This window comes from Nothoprocta perdicaria, unplaced genomic scaffold (assembly GCF_003342845.1).
Source record: "Nothoprocta perdicaria isolate Ctin4 unplaced genomic scaffold, notPer1 scaffold_219, whole genome shotgun sequence".
Classification (NCBI taxonomy): Eukaryota; Metazoa; Chordata; class Aves; order Tinamiformes; family Tinamidae; genus Nothoprocta; species Nothoprocta perdicaria.
This window is the reverse complement of record NW_020455406.1, coordinates 1254839-1273343: the sequence shown is the minus strand read 5'-3', so window position 1 is coordinate 1273343 and position 18505 is coordinate 1254839. Positions and strand designations below refer to the sequence as shown.

The 18505-nt window shown below is 49.7% G+C and overlaps 1 protein-coding gene across 2 annotated transcripts in view; it reads right to left on the bottom strand.

Moving 5' to 3' along the window:
• The window catches only part of LOC112946929 (H(+)/Cl(-) exchange transporter 5), a 34868-nt gene continuing 16363 nt past the window's right edge, over positions 1 to 18505 (bottom strand). For both annotated transcript variants that reach the window (XM_026038896.1, XM_026038897.1), the window contains 11 exons: positions 14916 to 15067; positions 11294 to 11393; positions 9818 to 10002; positions 9122 to 9244; positions 8604 to 8810; positions 8094 to 8174; positions 6677 to 7219; positions 5795 to 5981; positions 4277 to 4675; positions 2115 to 2331; positions 1 to 1486 (listed from right to left, as the gene is read on the bottom strand). In XM_026038896.1, coding sequence (XP_025894681.1) covers positions 1396 to 1486; positions 2115 to 2331; positions 4277 to 4675; positions 5795 to 5981; positions 6677 to 7219; positions 8094 to 8174; positions 8604 to 8810; positions 9122 to 9244; positions 9818 to 10002; positions 11294 to 11393; positions 14916 to 15067 — 2285 coding nt within the window. In that variant the 3' untranslated portion in view covers positions 1 to 1395. The remainder of the gene's footprint in view (positions 1487 to 2114; positions 2332 to 4276; positions 4676 to 5794; positions 5982 to 6676; positions 7220 to 8093; positions 8175 to 8603; positions 8811 to 9121; positions 9245 to 9817; positions 10003 to 11293; positions 11394 to 14915; positions 15068 to 18505) is intronic.

Genomic DNA, 18505 nt, shown 5'->3' with positions numbered 1-18505 from the left:
GCAAAATAAGGCCTGCTCCAGCCTGGTGAGCACCACTACCCTCCAGTGCAGTTGCATACTGTCAGAATTTCAGTTTTTATTAACAGAAAAAAGAAAGAAAATGRGTTAAAGATGGGAGAGACTGGAGAAGCAACAGGGGAAGGGACCAACTGAGGGACAAGTGGTTTTGCTGACGGTGGTGGGAAAGGGAGGTCATTGCATAGTTGTTGGTGAAAGGAGACACCGAGGTGAACGTCAAGTGGCAGTGGGCTCAATCCCAGCGCCGGGAGTCGAGCCTGAGTTGGGGRCAAGACCGGGCAGAGGCAGGGACCAGAATGTGCATTCATGTAAACTCCTTGGGGACAGGCACCTCCGCCGATGTCCTCCACCCCGTCAGACACTGCTCATGAAGGAAGAGGCCCGTTGTGCAACATCCGATGCGATCAGGGAGTGACTGGAAGTGCAGGAAAGCCAGGGCAATAACTCRGCACTCAGCCTTTGCCATTCCAGGCACCAGCCAGAGGAGAAAGCCCGAGGCAGATATCTAAAGAAAAACAAGCAAACAAACAAAACCTCCCCAAAAAACCAACCAAAAACAAAACAAAAAACCAAGGCATATATCTAAGGAGGACAAGAATACAACCCTCGACTCCTGCCTCCTCCTTCAGATGCTCTTAGCAAGCAAGTCACAGRGTGAAACTCAATACATTCACAAGAGAGTAACCAAATAAGCTTCTTCCCACTCCGAAACCGAGTCCACTTCTAAGCAGATCTGCTCCTGGGGCGATTTGTTTGTTCGCTTTCCTTCTGTCACCAGAACGTCCTCCGCTAGCTGGTGCTGGTAGCTGAGGAGCTGAGGTCACTTTCGACGTTCTCCTACCGTGTGGTGCACGCTTTGCTCTTTTCTTCTCTCTCTTCCAGTCTGATTATGGAAGGACCAAGTGGGTAACCAGGAACACGCTGCCCTGAGTAACAACTGTCTCCTTGTGCCAGCACCTGAATGCGCTGCATGCAAAAATCATCCTTCTCCTTCAAAGCTTCTGAAGACGCCGAAYGGGGTCCTTGTCTTTGCCTCCCCACACTAGTTACAAGAGTTCAAATAAAATAAAAAGGAAGAGATATAATTCTGTAGCATTTTGCTTTTACTCCTTCATGGAATTTTTCCAATGCAACTTCACAAAAGCAATGTAAATAAAGTCCTTTTTCTTCTAAAGAGAAGATTAATTTCCACAGATTATGTAGTGCAATTGGTTATTCTGTAGAAAAAAAAAATATATATATATATATCTTCTTCAGCTCCACAGAAGGGAATGTCAAAAACAGTTTCAAGGTCTCTGTAAAAATAGGAAAGAGCATCCAGGATCTTTATTATAAAGTTTCTTCTGTGCAGAACACACGCTATCTATTAGTCTGCTTTTAATTGAACAGTATAGAATCTGGGTCCTGGTTAGCCAGCTGTGCAATATGCTTTAATACATCCTTTTTGGTAATGATCCCAAGTAACTTCCTACAAAGCAAACATAAAAACAAACATTATTAGTGCATCAGCTCCCGGAATTTGAATTTCTAGAACTGTATTTTAAGTCCCGATAGYCTCAGCAGCTTCTGTTTTTATTTGTTTTTTTCAGGGACGTATCAAAATACATGGATGCAGGGGGCTAAAGAAACAAATCTTCTGCTGCAAACCTTTGGTTAACAATGTTATTTCTTGCAAGAAGTGCCCAAAGCATCACTAACAAGGCTGGCAGCACAGAACAACTCCTTCCACGGCATGACACTTCAGTGAACAGATTTAAATCACTTCTACCACTGGTTTTAACTCTTTGTTCTCGCTCCTACCTCAACACACAACGTCCAGACTGACACCAGAGTGAATTCGGAGTGAATTACATAACGTGCAGGACCAAAAGGGAGATCACAGAATGGTCRAGGTTGGAAGGGACCTTGAGACCATTTAGTCCAAACCCCCCTTGCGATGGTCATGAGCCCTTTCCACCTGCGTTGGGGGTGTCATACCCATCCTCGCATGGATCTGCATCACCGCTTCACCAGCCTTCACTAGCGTTAAACCAGGGTTTAACTAACTTGGCGTTATCCTAGGGGATCCCTCCCTAGGCAGCCAGCAGCRTTCTCACCCGTTGTGAGTGACCAGGCACTGGCGCAGTCCGAGCTTGCGGAATATATCCACAACAATCTCCATGGGCGTTTGGTCCGTCACCGTGAAGGGACTGAGGTCCAGGATGCTCCTGAGTTTGAGCATGGACGGCGAGCTCGGAGGCAGSGGAGGAGAGTGGTCAGTGAAATAAATAATTGAAGTGCTCACAATCCCATCCTGCTTCTTCCGGGCATTTTCTGGAAAAAGGAAACAGGTGATTAAATATCAGCTCTCCTTGCCTCTCCTAACCAGAACACGTGCTTTTCTCTCTCTGACCGTGCTGGCATGACCTTARCAAAGGTCCACGGCTTCACTTCACTCACGTGCTTTCATAATGACCCAAGTWGGGGTGAGCTGTTTCCATCCCATCTTCTAACAACTGCATCGTTATGCCAAGGACTCCCAGTACTTGCCACTACTCGTGCTGCTGCATTACAGCTCTGCTCCTAGGCAAGCAATCTAGATGCTGGCCGTATCGTAGCTTTGATTTGGTATTTACGTTACTAGACTTATTGGGAAGAGGTCTACTCAGTATCCAAGAAAAATAAAGCAAGCAAGAATCACGGAATGCTTAAGGTTGGAAGGGACCTCTAGAGATCATCTCGTCCAAGCGCCCTGCACAYGCAGGGTCACCCTGAGCATGTGGCACAGGCTGCATCCAAGCGGGTTTGGAAGATCTCCAGAGAAGACGACCCCACAATCTCTCTGGGCAGCCTGTGCCAGGGCTCTGTCACCCTCACTGTTAAGAAATTTTTCCTTAAGGGAAAAATAAATCCTTAGGAAAACAAAAAGCACACGCTGAGAGCTCTCACAGCAGGCTACCAAAACCTAAATCCCATTCCATAACCCACAGCAACGCCTCACTGTGCTTATCTTGGGAAAGAGCTTCCTCTCAGGGGGCCTCTGGAGAGGCACAGTGCCACAAAGGCAGCAGATCATGGTCATACCATGAAGCAACCCAATGGAAGGAGATGCCCGCGACTACAATACAGCACTTTGCTTTCACTACATCTGCCTCCACATCACCAAAAACGTTTAGCTCCATATTTATCAAGAGAAGCCTAGAGCAACATCTGCATGCTCAAAAAGGCTGTATTGCATGTGGCCTAAATCTGTCCCTGAAAACCCACCTTAAAACAGAGAGGGAATGGCCAGACAGCTCAGTTACTCAGGCTGCTCTGATACTGCCATGGGATGAAGGTAGCTCAGGAGCAGAAGTTCATGTAGATCCTACACAAAGTTCCCAAGCTTGAACTGAGATGCTGCATTAAACCATGCCCTGGAGAACACACCACAGACTTCATATGTATGTTTAATACCTTGAGATTGGGCTGTTGAGCAACCACGTATCTGCTTTTTCCCCTCCTGCAAGGTAACTGCCAGCCTCACTTGTTCCTTTACACCAGTGCTCATGGGGTCCCAAGGAGAGCTGAAGCAGTGACCAGATCTGCTGGAAACTAACCCTACTGAGGAAAAATGCACTTTCAGCTGAGGCTGTTCTCCTGCCCAGCTCATCACGGGGCTTGTGTGAACCCTGCTTGGTGACTCCACACGGCAGTGTTGACCAAGGCAARCTCTCCAAAGCCTAGAGTAGATGCTTGAGCCCAAGCCCCTGCTGGATTCAATCAGCAAGGACTAATTAGGCAGGGCATGGGGGGCTCAGTGCCCATAACTATGACCAATCTCTATCTTCATTTCAGCACAGGCACAACTTCTAAAGGACTACAATGCCCTGCAGCCCTAACATGCTCCTGACTCATCAACAACAAAAGCATCGCCCTACATAAGCCAGCAAGAGCCACCATGACCAGAAGCAGTACTTGAGCTTCTGATGTTGGAAAGCTTAGTTCTCGCTAAGTTCTTCAGCTCAGTTCTTGCTGGCAAGAACTCTTATGGTTCACATGGGTGMATTAAGGTTTGTGAGTTGAGCAGAGCTGCACCAACCGCATTGAGCAAGCTGTGCTGTCCTTCGCTCTCAACCCCTGCAAGCCCCACACTGCTTGGGAACGGGGAGGCTAATTTCACCAAGAATATCCACCATCACTGCTGGGTGTTGGAATTTAGGAGAAGTTACAGTCAACGGCATTTGAGGCCTCTAAATGTTCTGTTCAACTATGAAACATCTCACCTTTCCCCACTTACCTATTGAAATGATGAGATCTCTCCTGAGGACAAACCCAACGAGCCTTTGGGACTCCCGCGACACCACCACTGGGTAGCCACTGTACGTTGTTTCATTGATTATGGCCTCAACATCTTCTACGGTCATGCTGTCCTGAGTGATGACAGTCAAGGGAGGATCGTTTCTCCGCGGTCTCATTACATCCATCGCAAGGGTCTTGTGCGAGAACTCCTCCTTGGCTTCCAAGAAGGGGTAGCCGTTGAGACGAATGTGGGCGTCGTAAATGCCCTCCCGCCCTATGGCATCTGCCACCCACTTGCTGGTCATGGCTGCTGCCATCAGAGGAACGATGTACTCCAGGCCCCCAGTGAGCTCGAACATGATGACCACCAGCGAAACAGTCATTCGGGTCACCCCACCTGCAAAGAGGACGCGGGCAGATGGAGCATATTTGGAAGGATTTGGAAGGGGTTCCCTTCCCAACAGCAGAGTTGTTCTTGCTGTTTGCTAGAGCTGTCCTCTGCCAAGCCCTCAGGACAAACTCTTGGATTAAAAAATGTTTGTCCTGCTGAACTCCTGCTTAGAAAACAGGCACTACGTTCAGCAGTGGAAGCCAAACATGAACAGAACATGGTATTAAAACCAACTGTCCTTTCCAGTATATTATGTCATGTGCTGGCTTCAGGGTCCCTCTTGCTACATGGGTTTTGATGAATCCTTCTCAGAACTCAGCATCCTGCAAAGACTTCATGAATTTCAATTGGGTAATGAGACACCCCAGCACCACATGTCCTTTGAGAACAGACCTTCTGATCCACAAACCATGTGGGATGTCTGTTCAAAAGTGCCTACTTAACATTGTATAATGGCAATGCCCATCTGCTAGAAAGGCTATCCTGTTACTTAATATGAGAGAAATTTAACTCCAAAATCAGCTTCCAAAAGAGCTTGGTCATCCTTTAAAAAGGCCTTACACACACCTCCATAAACAGATTCATGAGTTTTGACTGCTTCTTGAATGAAGTGCCTCCTAATACTGCAAAGCAATACCTTAAGAGATATACATGCCACTCTGTGAAGGAGAGGATTGGGAATTGCCGTGAAAGTCAAGTTCAGGCGCTCAATTTCTCCACAGGCCCTTTTGCCAAACAGGGGCAGARGAGTTACCACACACGCAAAATCAAACCAATCAACCCCTGCATGGAACAGTGCTTGAAAGAAGAGATGCACTGGAAGATGAATGTGTAGCACAAGAAGACTTGAAAACCTACAGGGAAAACCTAAAGCCCCTTGCCGGGTTCTTTTGTTTGCTCTGTGGATTCAGGTTTCCCACTGAACCCATCACAACCCAGGATATGCTGATGCTCCCAAAGAATGCAGAAAGACAAGAAATACATTACAAAGTCTCTTGCTCTTGGCACAAGGTCAGTTATTCCAGCCTCCAAGAGCAGCAGCATCGTAGTCTTTTCTACACCTCTCGACCTTAGCCAAGCAAATCCAGGGCCAGCACCTTGGATTTCCAAATGCACTGCGCTTACCTAGACATGCTGCAGCCCCAACCATTGCGTAGAGGCCAGGAGTGATGCAGTCAGCTCCTTGGCTGCACCAGCCGCTGAAGATGACCCAGTCGTGGTGGTAAAACGCCAGCTGCTCCATTGCCACTCCCAGCAACCTGCCTGCAATGGCACCGACCGCCATACTGGGGATGAAGAGACCTGAAGGCACCTAAAAWAACAACAAAACAGAACACCACCCACATGAGTCAACACGGCATTTTGCAGGMAGCCAGCACTAAAAGCTCACAAGATGACGCTATGGGAGGTTATACTCAAGTTAAAACTGGCAAGATTGCCTGGCTTCAGCATCTCTTCCCTTCCTGCACTGAAAGGTGGTGGCAGAGTCTCACCTGGTGTCCTTAGGCTGACAARGAGAGCACTGGGCTTGCCACTGTCCTTAATGAAACAAGCCATGCTCCAGCATCTCTGTAAYAGTTTGAATTCCCTTGTTTCTGAGCAGCTGAAACAGCCAGACCAGGTTAGTGCAGAACAGAGAGGTTTTTTTCCTCTGCACCCCAACAGCGCTTCCCCCTTCTCTCCAACACCATTACTTGTCCACTGCGTGCACCAGTATTTTCTAGCTGTGCTGGTTTCACCTACTAAACGTGGAATAATCCTTCTTCCCTGCCTGCAATTCAAATTCCACCTTGAAATTCAGAAAATTTCTCGCCAATTCTGGATATACCAGCTTATCAGTTATGTTTCATCTGACAGCCAACTTCAGGGCAAGAGGCTCCAGTGCCCTCAGAGCAATCCTGCTCTATTATCCCCCCAAAGCAGACTTCTGCCCTTTGGGGGGAAAGTGTGGGGAGAAAAACATGTCTATTATGGAGTAAATAAAGCTCCTCTACAGGCAGGTCTCACCTTCATGCCAAAGGTGAAGATCGTGATGAAGACTTTCATTATAAGGGCCAAGGCCAGCTGCCACATGGCCGTGTAGACCCCCGGGCCAGCAGCTCGGTCTGGGAGGTCATCCCCTTTGGTGCTGTTGAGATCGTTGACATACTCGCAGAGTTTGGAGGAGTCCAGAATGCCGCAGTCATTGAAGAGCTCGGAGATGAGCTCGCTGGTGCTCATCCTGGTGTATTCGTTGGGGAAGGCCAGGACGGCCGTGATCGCAGTCACCACCAACACCTCCAGCACGGGGTACTTGCCAAGCTTGGTCGTCTTGCGCCGCCGGCACCACGCGATGTTGCTGCGAATGAAGAAAGCTCCCCAGAGCCCCCCAAATATCCCCAAGAGGATGAAGGGCACCAGCTCCAGCAGATGCCACGGCATGTGRAACTCCACATAGAAGAGAACCAGGCGGCTGTTCCCAAAGGGGTTGATGGAGCGCAGAGTAAACGCGGCCACCAGAGCAGCGAAGAAGGAGCGCCACAGTGTCTTCAGAGGGAAGTAGTAACTGACCTACAAAGGAAGGAAAAAGCAGATTCAGTCGCTTCAGCTCCTCTCACTGCACTGACTGCTGCCCCGTCACAAAACCAGCACTGTGCAAACTACAAACAGTTTAGATCAGTGCCCATGGACGAGGCACCCTCCTTTTTAGGCAGCTCCCCAGGCTGCATTTGGAGCTTCCTGCTTCGTCGCTTGCCCCGTGCTGTACACTTTCAATGCAATAAATGCCCTTCATGATCCCTGAAGGGCAGGTGCCTTATCCACATAACACGAGGGGTTGCAGATTAGCTGTGGGCTGCAGCCACAGAACCATTTGCCCGTCACGTCCTGCAAGGTGCAGGAGTGCCAAAGAGCTACTACAGGCTGAGCAAAGTACTGAGCAGTTGAGCACAACTGCCCTAGCCCTTCTCCTCTCAGTGGATGCTGAAGCAAGCAGCAATGACCTATTTCATATCTGGGGCAAAACAACTTGCATCACTAGTTTTTTTTGAAAGAAAACGGGCTTCAGAAGCGAGATAAAAGCTCACTTTGAAGTACACTGGGGACAGAGCTGTAACACAGACAAGAGATGTGGACAACACAACAGAGCCTGTAAATGTGAGCAGCCAATGCTGAGGAGGACAGGCAGGCTGCAGAAAAAGAGATTTATTGCCAAACTAGGGATTTACACCCTCTGAAATAAGTTCTCCAGGGATCCTAAGAGTTTACTGAAGCCCCAGTCAGCTTTTRGGTTGCTTAGGTTCCCCTGTAAATGTATCAAGCAGCACTGAACTGCCTCTCCCTCCCACTCCCAAGTCGTGACAAGCAGACTGTATTTCTAAACCAGCCAAATGAGTTCATGCAATAAAAGAGCTTGCCAAGGGCGAACACAAAGTGCTCCTGTTACCTCTTCCAGGCTAAAAAGCACTCCTCCAATCGGCGCTCCAAAAGCCACGGACACCCCGGCAGCGGCAGCTGCGGACAGAACCTGGAAGAGAAGCCCGAGTCACTTCTGGTCTGCCAGGAGGTAACCTGGCCAAGGTCATGCCATGCATCTCGCAGTGTTTGTCCTGCAGCGACCTGTTACGGGGAAAATGCCTTAAAATATTGTGAGGGAACACGTTGCTTCATGTGAGATGCCAGYTTTGGCCTTGCACTGTGTCCGTCGTGACTGAAGCAGGTCCTCAGAAGCAAAGGCCCTCAGTGTGTTCACACAGCCAAGCCCAAGTCCCACGGACACCCTGAGGAGTTCAGGGAAACACATGGCRGGTGCTAACAAGCCTTGCAAACCGGGCAAGTCATCACAAATGAACAYTCCCATTGCTAACCAGGTATCTCCCCACACCAGGGTCACCAAGCCCACCAGCTTCCCACCCCACCACCTCAATAGTGGGACGGCATCGCCGCCCTGTTTTACCTCTCTGCGCTTGGCTTCGTTTTTCCGGTACTTGGTGAAGAGGTGACACAAGATGTTCCCACAGCAGCAGGCGACGTGCACCAGGGGCCCCTCTTTGCCCAAGCTCAGGCCGGAGGACACGGCCAACACTAGGGTGATGGTTTTGATGATCAGCGTCCACTTGCCCAGGTAGCCTCTAATGATGAAACCACTTAAGATAGTTTTGATCTGGAAGTCAAGCACACAGAGCTCTACAGGCTTTCATTCAAGCCCTGGCCATGGGGCTCTCATGTCACTCTCTATTCCCAGCTCCTGCCTTCAGCCTTCTCCCACAGCTTTCCTTAATGAACTTTCTTGTACCTCCTAATTGCTAAAATATACTTTTTTTTATATATACTATATATATATATATACACACACACCACAAGGAGACAACTTCTGCATGTCCATCAGTCCCAATATCAACTCATCACAAGTAATCTTTGCATGGTGGATCCCTACCCCAAATTAAAGAAACCCTTCTGCCCAATCCCACTCACCTCCGGAATTCCTGAGCCGCAGGCATAAGGAGCAAACCCCTTCACGAGTAACACAGCAAGGAGGGAGAACAACAAGGCCCAGATAACATACATGAAGTAGTTGAGAATATATGCAAACGCTCCCTAAAAAGCAAAGAAAGCGCCCCAATTCAGACACATACTTTCAACAAAAGATCCCATCAAACCTGTGCAGCAGGAAGCAGCCCAAACCACAAGCAGTTGTGGCACCAAGGACAAGGTAGGTTTGTTGGGTCACGGGGTATAAACCAATTTAGTTATTTATACTGATATTTAGAGCGCTATTTATAGAGATATTTATAATCTCTTTTATATTGAGATTTCCAGGCAGCATTACGTAAAATAGCAAACAAAGTATATCAATATTGTTGTGGTGGAGCAAGTTTGCCACTGGGCAGCACTGCCAGAAGCACGAGAAGCAGCTCGTTTTGCACGAGGCTCTGAGGCTGCTCAGGGGCAAAACCCTCTCCAAGCAATGTCTCAAGCACAGGAGCAAAGCAATGCTCTTCAACTGCATRGAGCTTTTGCCTCCCCTCCGAGAACCCCATGGAAGACACTTGGTTGAGCTTATTTGCACCCCTTGAAAGACCTCAGCAACAAGAACCTTAAGAGTTTGTGCTAATGGCATATATTTACAGATGACTAACAGGAGACAATGCAAAGCTAGGCACACATCACCTCCCCATGGCCAAGAATAAGCTGTGACCAGCTCTTCCACTCTGGACACTTGTCTCTGTCCGTGAAGGTGGTGCTGGATTTCCAACAGCAGTGCTCGTGGTTAAACCAGAAGCCGGCCAGACAAACCCCTTCTTTCAGATCTGTCATCCAGTGGGCYGAGATGTCTATGAGACCAGCCAAGGAACCTATGAGAGGGGGAAGAAAGGAAAAGATGAAAAACACATAACCGTATCATGCAGGCACACATCTGAAGGTCACAGTTGGCTCTAAGCATTTTTGATTCACCTACCAAAAAACAGAGCAGCTGGAGTATTTTTGTCTGTCCTTTAGARAACTAGAGGGAAGGCTTATGCCAGGATATATGGAAAAAAACGTCAGTATACCTAATAGTATTTCAAAGACTGACCCTCACAAACTGCATTAAAGCCCACACTAAGTCCCTAGAATAATCCTTCTCCATCACACTGCAAGGTCACTTATTAAATCCAAGGTGGCAGGTAATGGGAGAAGCAGAACGGGGGTTAACACACGGCAGGGCACAGGGACAGGCYACAAAAAATCCACCATAAAGAACATATACAGGGAAGCCCTGACTGGGCCAAACAAAACAAGGCAGAGAGCAAGCAAAGGAGTTCAGATTTTAAAAGGAACTCCGAGTGAAGTCACAACCCGCCGTGGAAATCACTGCCATCAACTGCKCTCTGCTGAAATGCAAAGTCGACGCAGCGGAGTTCAGGGCTGGCGCCTGCTCAGTCGCAGAAGCAGGACTCCAGGGGTAACCCTTAATATCTAGGGAACCTTTTGGTTAATGAAAAACTGCCCTGAAGCTTTTCCTCTGTAAATATTAACACAAGACTTGATTTCGGCCCTCCTGATGAATGTTTAGCTGCTTTCCTCCGAGACTGTCTGCAGCTCGCTGATTGACTTAGGCAGTGCTGGGTTCAAAGGTTGCTTCTGAAGTTATTTAGGTCTCCGTTGGCCTCTACAAGAAGCTTTCAAGAGACTGGGGAAATTCAAAGGTTTCCCAAGACCTTCACTCCTAAGTTTAGTTAAAAAAATTCTTTTTTTTTTTTTTTTTTTTTTTTGCATCTTGCTAACCAGGGCTCGGCATCTGCCTTTCCAGGGCCCATGGAAAGCATCCAGTTAGGATCACTGACTGCATGAGACCTCCCTCCGGCCCAGTCTTTGTTCAGCTGGGACTTGCCCAGATTTGATGTTTCTGATTTCAGAGCTTTGTAGCCAACGTCAGACTCTAAACTCTACACAGGACAATGGGACAAAAAAAAAAAAAAAAACCCACAAATCCTGCACAAATGGTAAGGCAGTACCAGGGCCTCGAAATATCAGTGGAGGACCTCAGTCAGCCTACGCTTCTGGGAMAAAAATCCCCTGTTCTGGTGGTAGAGGTGTGTGCATGGAATCAGTCCTGCTGTTGCAACACAAAGTTAGACCTTCGTTTGGAAACTTTCCTCTCACCTGCTAACAATCCTATGAGGAGCATCAGCAGCCAGCCAGAAAAGGCATCACTCACGCTGTGTATGAGGGCCCACGTTGACTCTTTACTTCTGCTGGTAATCTAGAAAGAAAATAAAACAGAATAACAAACACGAACCCGAGCAAACACCCCCCGCCACAGAACCACGGTGTTGACTGAGGTGGAGCACTGAGTGGGACGTGCGCGAGGGGGCATCAAGGACGCTTCCCTTTTCCCTAGCCAGAAACCCCATAATTACTGCTGCCAACTCTTGATGCCACGAGCAGATGTGAAGATCTGAGAAACACTCTTAGGCCCCAGCAAGGTAGCAGTGCCAGACAGGTGGGTGTTGACCCCACAGCAGCTGTGAAAGCTCCGGAGTTTTCGTGGTCTTTTCACGGTCTCCAGAGCTGTGCTGCACACCAGGAACTGCTTTCACCAAGCACCTTCTGCCCTCCAGGGTCTCCAAAGGCAGATGTGAGAGGGGCAGCAGAGGCGACACCACCGTGGCTGCCAAAGGAGCTGCTGCAGCGAGGAGCCCCTTGGGCAGACGGCCCTGCAGGCGAGGGCTCCAGCCTGCTGGGGACACGTCCTGTCCTGTCAGAGAGGTTCTTTGGAGTCTCCGGCTCATGCTTGCCCATCCCATAGGGGTGTTCGAAGCCTGTCACTCTCATTGCTCTTGACAGCCACATAAAGGCATGAAAGAATGGCTATTGTGTGCCCTGATTACCCAGGCCTGCTTGGAAACCTTCCAGTACGGGCTTATTATCCCAGAGAAAAAATTCATTGACAAACGAAAAAAAAAACTCAACAACAAACCAACCCGACCAAAGAAAAAACCCTCAGACCAGCAAACACTCCCTAAACCAGGAATAAATAAGGCAAGGATCCTTTCTGCCTGAATGAATTATTTTAATCACCATCTTCCTCTAGATTTCATCTTTCCATGGACACAGGGTTCAGGTCTGCAACTGCTGTTCAATGAGAGCGTTTGGGGGGCGTGAAGGGGAAGAGCTGGAATCGCCTCCTTTATTTCTTCGGGATCCTTGGGATTTGTTCCCATCATCCACACAGCAGAACCATTTAGTAGGGAGGAGGAACAGGTCACAAGGACCTTTGGTTTGGTCCACCCATGCTCATTTGTGGTGTTATACTACAGTATATACATATATATATATATGTCATATACTGGGAAGGGAAAAATAATACACGGATACTACCGAAGCCAAGTGGTTTTGCTAGGCTAAAAAAGAGGAGAGCATTTTGGCAGGCAAATAGCCCAGTTTGACTCAGTCACCACCTTGCTAGAGCTCTGTCTGGTTCTCTCATGAACCAGGAGCGCACTAAGTGCACAGATAGTTTCCATAAAGCATCTCTGTGCTTCTCTCTGCAATTTTAATTGCGGCGAAGGGGAGAGCCCGGGGAAGGAGGCCKGACAGAGCAGCTCCTCAGCCTTCTCCGACGTGCAGCCCAGCTTCCAGGAGCACGAGCATGACTCGCAAGCAGAACCGCATGATGCAAAACTCAGCCCTGCTTCTTTGGCAACAGGCGCCGCGTGGAACAAATGGTTATATCCTTTACAGTGCAGTCTCTCTCGGAGAGCAGCAGTCGCGTGTTGAGGACGGGGAGCTCCAGGAAAGCCCCCATGGAGGCTGGTGCCTCAGGCAGCCCTGCCCTGGGCTGGCTCGGAAGGGGCGTCAGGAGGATGGAGGGCAGGACCTGCTGCACCTCTCCCGGGGGAGCTCAGGGATCGCAGCTGCTGCTGAACCTCCTCGGGACGCCTCCCAAGCACGGGCCACTGCTGCTCTGCGAAGACCCAAAGGAGCTTCCAGGGGCCTGTCCCTCAGGATGCCTCCCGGGCGGCGCGGACGTGACTGTCTATCGTCACGAGAGCAATTTAATGAGCGCTGTGTGGAGTGGAGCCAGGAGCCGCGGGCTCCRTTTGCCTTTATCTGCAGGAACCCCCAGAGGTGATCAGGAAGCTCCCCAKCCAAGGGGCACCCAAAAGCTGGAAACTGGATTCCAAGATCCACCATATGGGTGAAGAAGGGGTTAATGACGGTGTGAGCCAGGGAGAACCCTGGGCCCTGCTGCTGCCGCTCGCTGCGGKGTCCGGAGGTGCCAGGATGGTGCCTGGCACCATCTATTACCATTAATAATACCTTTAAGAGTACAGGGACAGCACTAGGCTATATACAAGGGAAATGAGAAAGGCCACAGCTCAGATGGAACCCAATCTGCCCATTGCTGTAAAAGACAACAAAAAATGTTTCTACAAATGCATTAACAAGAAGAGGAGGGCCAAGGAGAATCTCCATCCTTCACTGGATGCAGCAGGGAACATTGTCACCAGCGATGAGGATAAGGCTGAAGTGCTTAATGCCCTCTTGGCCTCAATCTTTAATACCCACATCAGTTCTCCTCAAGGTACTTGACCCCCTGAGCTGCAAAACATCTATGGAGAGCAGAAGAAACTGCCCACAATTCAGGAGGAAACACTCAGTGGCCTGCTACCCCACTTGGACACTCACAAGTCCATGGGGCCAGATGGGATCCATGCCAGGGTTCTGAACACCTTGGTGGAAGTGCTGCCAAGCTGCTCTCCATCCTCTGTCAACAGTCCTGGTCTACYTGGGAGGTTCCAGGTAACTGGACACTTGCCCATGTGATGTCCATCTACAGGAAGGGTCTCGTGRAGGATCCAGGCAACTACCGGCCTGTCAGCCTGACCTCAGTTGTGGGGAATGTTCTGAAGSAGATCACCTTGAGGGACATCACACARCACGTGTGACRAGCAGGGGATCAGGCTCAGCCAACACGCGTTCATGAAAGGCAGGTCCTGCCTCACCAACTCCTGCTCCTTCATCCACAGGTGACCCACCTAGTGGATGAAGGAGYGGACGAGGCTGTGGACATGGTCTACTTAGACTGCAGCAAGGCCTTTGACACCAGCTCCCGCTGCCTTCTCCAGGAGAGGCTGACAGCTCAGGGCTTAGACAGGTGGCCTCTTTGCTGGGTGGAGAACTGGCTGGATGGCCGGGCCCGGAGAGTGGTGGTGAACAGAGTTAAATCCAGCTGGTGACTGGTCAAGGTCTATGTTCCCCAGCGGTCAGTGTTCGCGCCAGTCCTCTTTAATATCTTTCTCAATGATCTGGATGAGGGRACACCCAAACGGATGARGCAACTACCCGAAAAGAGGTTGTCGTGAGGGCTTTGTCGCTCTCTTCTCCAGAAGAACTACAGATAGAATCAGAGGAAACAGCCTCAAGTTGCACWGGGGAGGTTCAGGTCAGACATTAGGGAGAATTTCTASATGGAAAGAGCSGTCAAGCACTGGAGGAGGCTGCGCAGGGGAGTGGTGGGGTCGCCCTCCCTGGTGGCGCTCAAGGTACACGYGGAGGAGGCGCTTAGGGACACGGTTTAACAGGTTGGTGTTGAGGGCTGGACTTGATGATCTCCAAGGTCTTTTCCAACCATAACAATTCTGTGATTTGTCCACAAACTATATAGAAGCTCTCAGTTCCCATCCTGGGAGCAATTCCTCCATRCTAGATATTTCTCCTATAGGTGCCTCCAAAATGATGAAAACTGGCAAGCTGTTCAAAGAACAATAAGAAAAATTACCTCTCTGTGCCTGTCCCGGTCCCTGGACTTCTCTCGCACCCAATCAATAGTGTTAAAATCTTCATAGGTCCCCACACCAGGAAGAGGTTCCTCCAGGAAATCCATCATTTTGYTTGTGCCATTCATCCCTCCTCCATTATATGAGGAAAACCCTGGGAGAGAGAAGGGTAGAAATTAAGCATTGCTTAGTTCTCCTCCCTTTATTTAACAGAAAAACAAACACATACATACACAAAAAAAGAAAAAAACAGACAAATAACACGGATTTAAGCCAAAGTAAACAGTGATTGAACAGTTCCTTGAGCTCAGTATAGCAAGCWAACCCTTTCCCCAGCTCTAGCAGGTCATCTGTAGAGCATCGAGATGACCTGCTAGAAACATCTGCTCAGAAACCAAAGYAAGCTCACAAAAACACTTAGATTTAACTCTTGCACAAACCCAGACAACCCTACGGCTATTTATTTTTTGCCACTCAAGGGAAAAAGGAGGGAAAGAGGAGAACACAAATATGCCAACCCTAAAGTTCTAGCAGAGTTGAAGTGAGTCCCAGGCGATCTCGTCACCGATTAAAGTGATAGAATCAAGGTGAGAGATGGAAGCGGTGGGGCAGTGGAAAGCAAAGCCTTCTAAAGACCTCCTGCCCTTACTTGGGAGCTAGGAGCACTCCAAAAACAGAGGGAGATGATGCCAAAGCAGGCCTGGGGTGTGCCCTTCTTCACTATCTAAAGGGCTTACAGAGTTCATTAAGTTGACAACAACAAACAAATAACCAAAACAGACTATTGCCATATCATTTCATCCTTTCTCTAAACTGTTCCACCCCACGGAAGATGGATGTTTCGGGTTTAAAGGTGAAGCTTCCCAAAGGGTTCCCTTTACAGCTAGAAGCAGATGATGGAAGAGCAGGATGGGTAAGGTGAGGGGCTACCAAAACTAGTGATCTACAGCATGATCCACCAGGCTTGGCCAAATCCATCGGGACGATACTCAAAGGCTCTGCACAGCACAAGCCACRCTTTACAACAAAGCTTCCTACTCATCATTGCCCCCACTTCTGCCATCCTTGGAGCAGAAAATCAATCAATGAATCAATATTGGACAGCATCATGAAAAAAGGGTTAAATCCAGTGGGTTGACTTCCTCACCATCCTGTGCTTTGGCCTGTGCTTCCTTCCCGCACCTGGGCATGAGGGTTCACCCACGGCACCACAGAGGCTTCGACCACCCTGTGCTACCTCTGCCTGCCCCAGGCCTTCAAGGTCCTGAGGGTGGAGGTGTCCCAGTGCGGTGAACATCACCGYGATCATCGGAGCGGCCAAGGGGCCTTCCCGGCAGCCACAGGAGGAATTTATTGCACGGAGGAGACAGTCTCTTGGCAACGCTAGCRATGACCCCTGGTCAACAGCAGGTGAGGAGGAATGCCAGAGCTGAAAGATTAACCTGGACCACCGCGCGAGGCCTTCACTGYGAGCAGACCTTTGTTTTGCTCAGAGCTGTAATGATAAACTAGGGGACGAGCCCGCAAGAGCCTGCGATCTACCYGAGCCAGGCCTAGGAAGGAGCAGGACCAAGGGGCTGGCGGAGGGGACGGAGGAGGCGGACGGTGAGCGCCCGCGCGACGCTCTTCCCACCGAGCCRCGCTCCCCGGCTGGACACCGTCCGGCCTGCCTGTTCCCAGGGGGAAAGCCCGGGACATGAGGGAGGTTTAACTGCGTTGATGGAACACCACTTATTCCTTGCTCCCCTTCACAAACGTGTTTCTTAAAGCTCGTCCTTTCGAGCAGCTCTAAGGGGCTGAAAGACATTGGGGAAAACTAAAACAAGAGYCTTTGAAACCTTATCCAAAGAAATCACGCCGTTTTCTCGACAGATTAATTGACCTGGATCAAGTTCTTCTGTGCRATTCAATTCAAACCTCCTTCCTGTACTTAGGCAGGCACTGAGGCCTCTGTTCCAAGTCAATCCCAACAGAATCCTGCTGCATGCAATCCACATATTTTCTTCCAAAGCTACCAGGCAGTGAACAGGCAAAAACTGCCTAGATTACTATCAGAAACTTTCTGCTGGCTTTCAGCTGTCCTGCAGCCTGTCACCCGCTACGGARACGTGCGGAAGCAAATCCACTGCTCAGCACTAGCTTGGAGGCTCCTTCAGGAGACCTTTCCTACTACATCCCCAAACACTCTCTCTACGACAGTCTTAACAACCAGAGGTTGCTGAAGTTCAACCTGCTACGTTGCTAGACACTGGTTCTCCTGAGCAGCAGGCACCACGTKGCTGACACAGGTACGACCCACATCACGCTCGAGTGCGGAACACCGTTCCTGTTGTGAAACGGCAGTGAGCTCCGCGCTGGGCCCACACGACGGCGAAGGCGCCTGCCTAGGAGGTGCCTCCTCACCTAGGAGGTGCCTTCCACAACCAACAGGAATCTTTGGCACCCACCAGGCTACCTGCCACGCGTCACCCGTGCCAAAAAGAAGCCTCCCTCATGAWATTTGAGAAACAGAGGAAGAAAGGTTGCAGCTGAGGCACAGGAGAGAGGATAGAGCCGTCAGCCTTTTCTTGGGCACCTGCAACTTGCCTCGATTCTCCTCGTCACCAGGGAAATGCGCTCAGTCCCTTCCAGATGCGGCAGACTCTACGGAAAGCCAGGAAAAAGAAAAGGAACACCAAAGGAAAAAAGAGACTTTAGGATATCGGGCGTTTTATTCAGGCTATAGATCCCACCACAGCAAAGCTCTATGGGCTGGGAGGAAAGAAGGAAAAAAMCGTCAGTCAGCTCCCTACCACATCATCTAAAAGGAAGAGAAAGGAAGGCAGGTCCCTCACGTCTTCCCCAACTCTGATGTCCTCCCAAGCTCACTTTCCACAGACTTGGTGGGTCACACAGAGCCCACAAGCTCTGCAAAATCCCCCCAACTGCAGCGCACGGGGCCCCGCTGCACCCGCCGAGGCGCTCACCTGCCCCGAGCCCTGCTGCAGAGCCAGGAAACCACCTCCTCCCAAAGCAGACACTTGATACAAGTGCAAGATACGGCATCGTGCCAGTCAACCACAGCCCAGACTGGTCAACAGCTCCAGTTCGGAGCCGAAACTGCTGCAAGGCACTAGCAGAAATAAGGGCCGTGGRAGGCGGCATCAATCCGGCCCTTCGTTTTGGCTCCCTGTCACAGAGGAACCATCACTGCAACGCGACTGTTGTTCCCTGAACCCAAAGCTGTTCCGAGGTGACTTTACCGGTGACACCTTTGAGGCTTCAGTAGGTGTTGGTGATGGGATGCAGAAAGCAGCACTGGCTTTACCTGGGGAAGAGATGACTTGGCCTTTCCAAAGCCAAGCAGCTCCAACGACTGCTTTTTGTCTCTGAAGGAACCATCAGCTCCCCTGGAAGGGCRACAGAGATCCCCATCTCCTCGCTGCCTCTCTTGCCCCATTCTGTTTTATTTTGGGAGACCTATTGCAGCCATTCCCAAGGATGTGGCCCGCTTTCAAAAGTTATAGAAAGGAAGTATCAATACCACGGTGTTAATGTACTTGTTTATGGAAGCTATCCTCTATTTTGAGAAGCATTTACCAAAAAAAAAAAA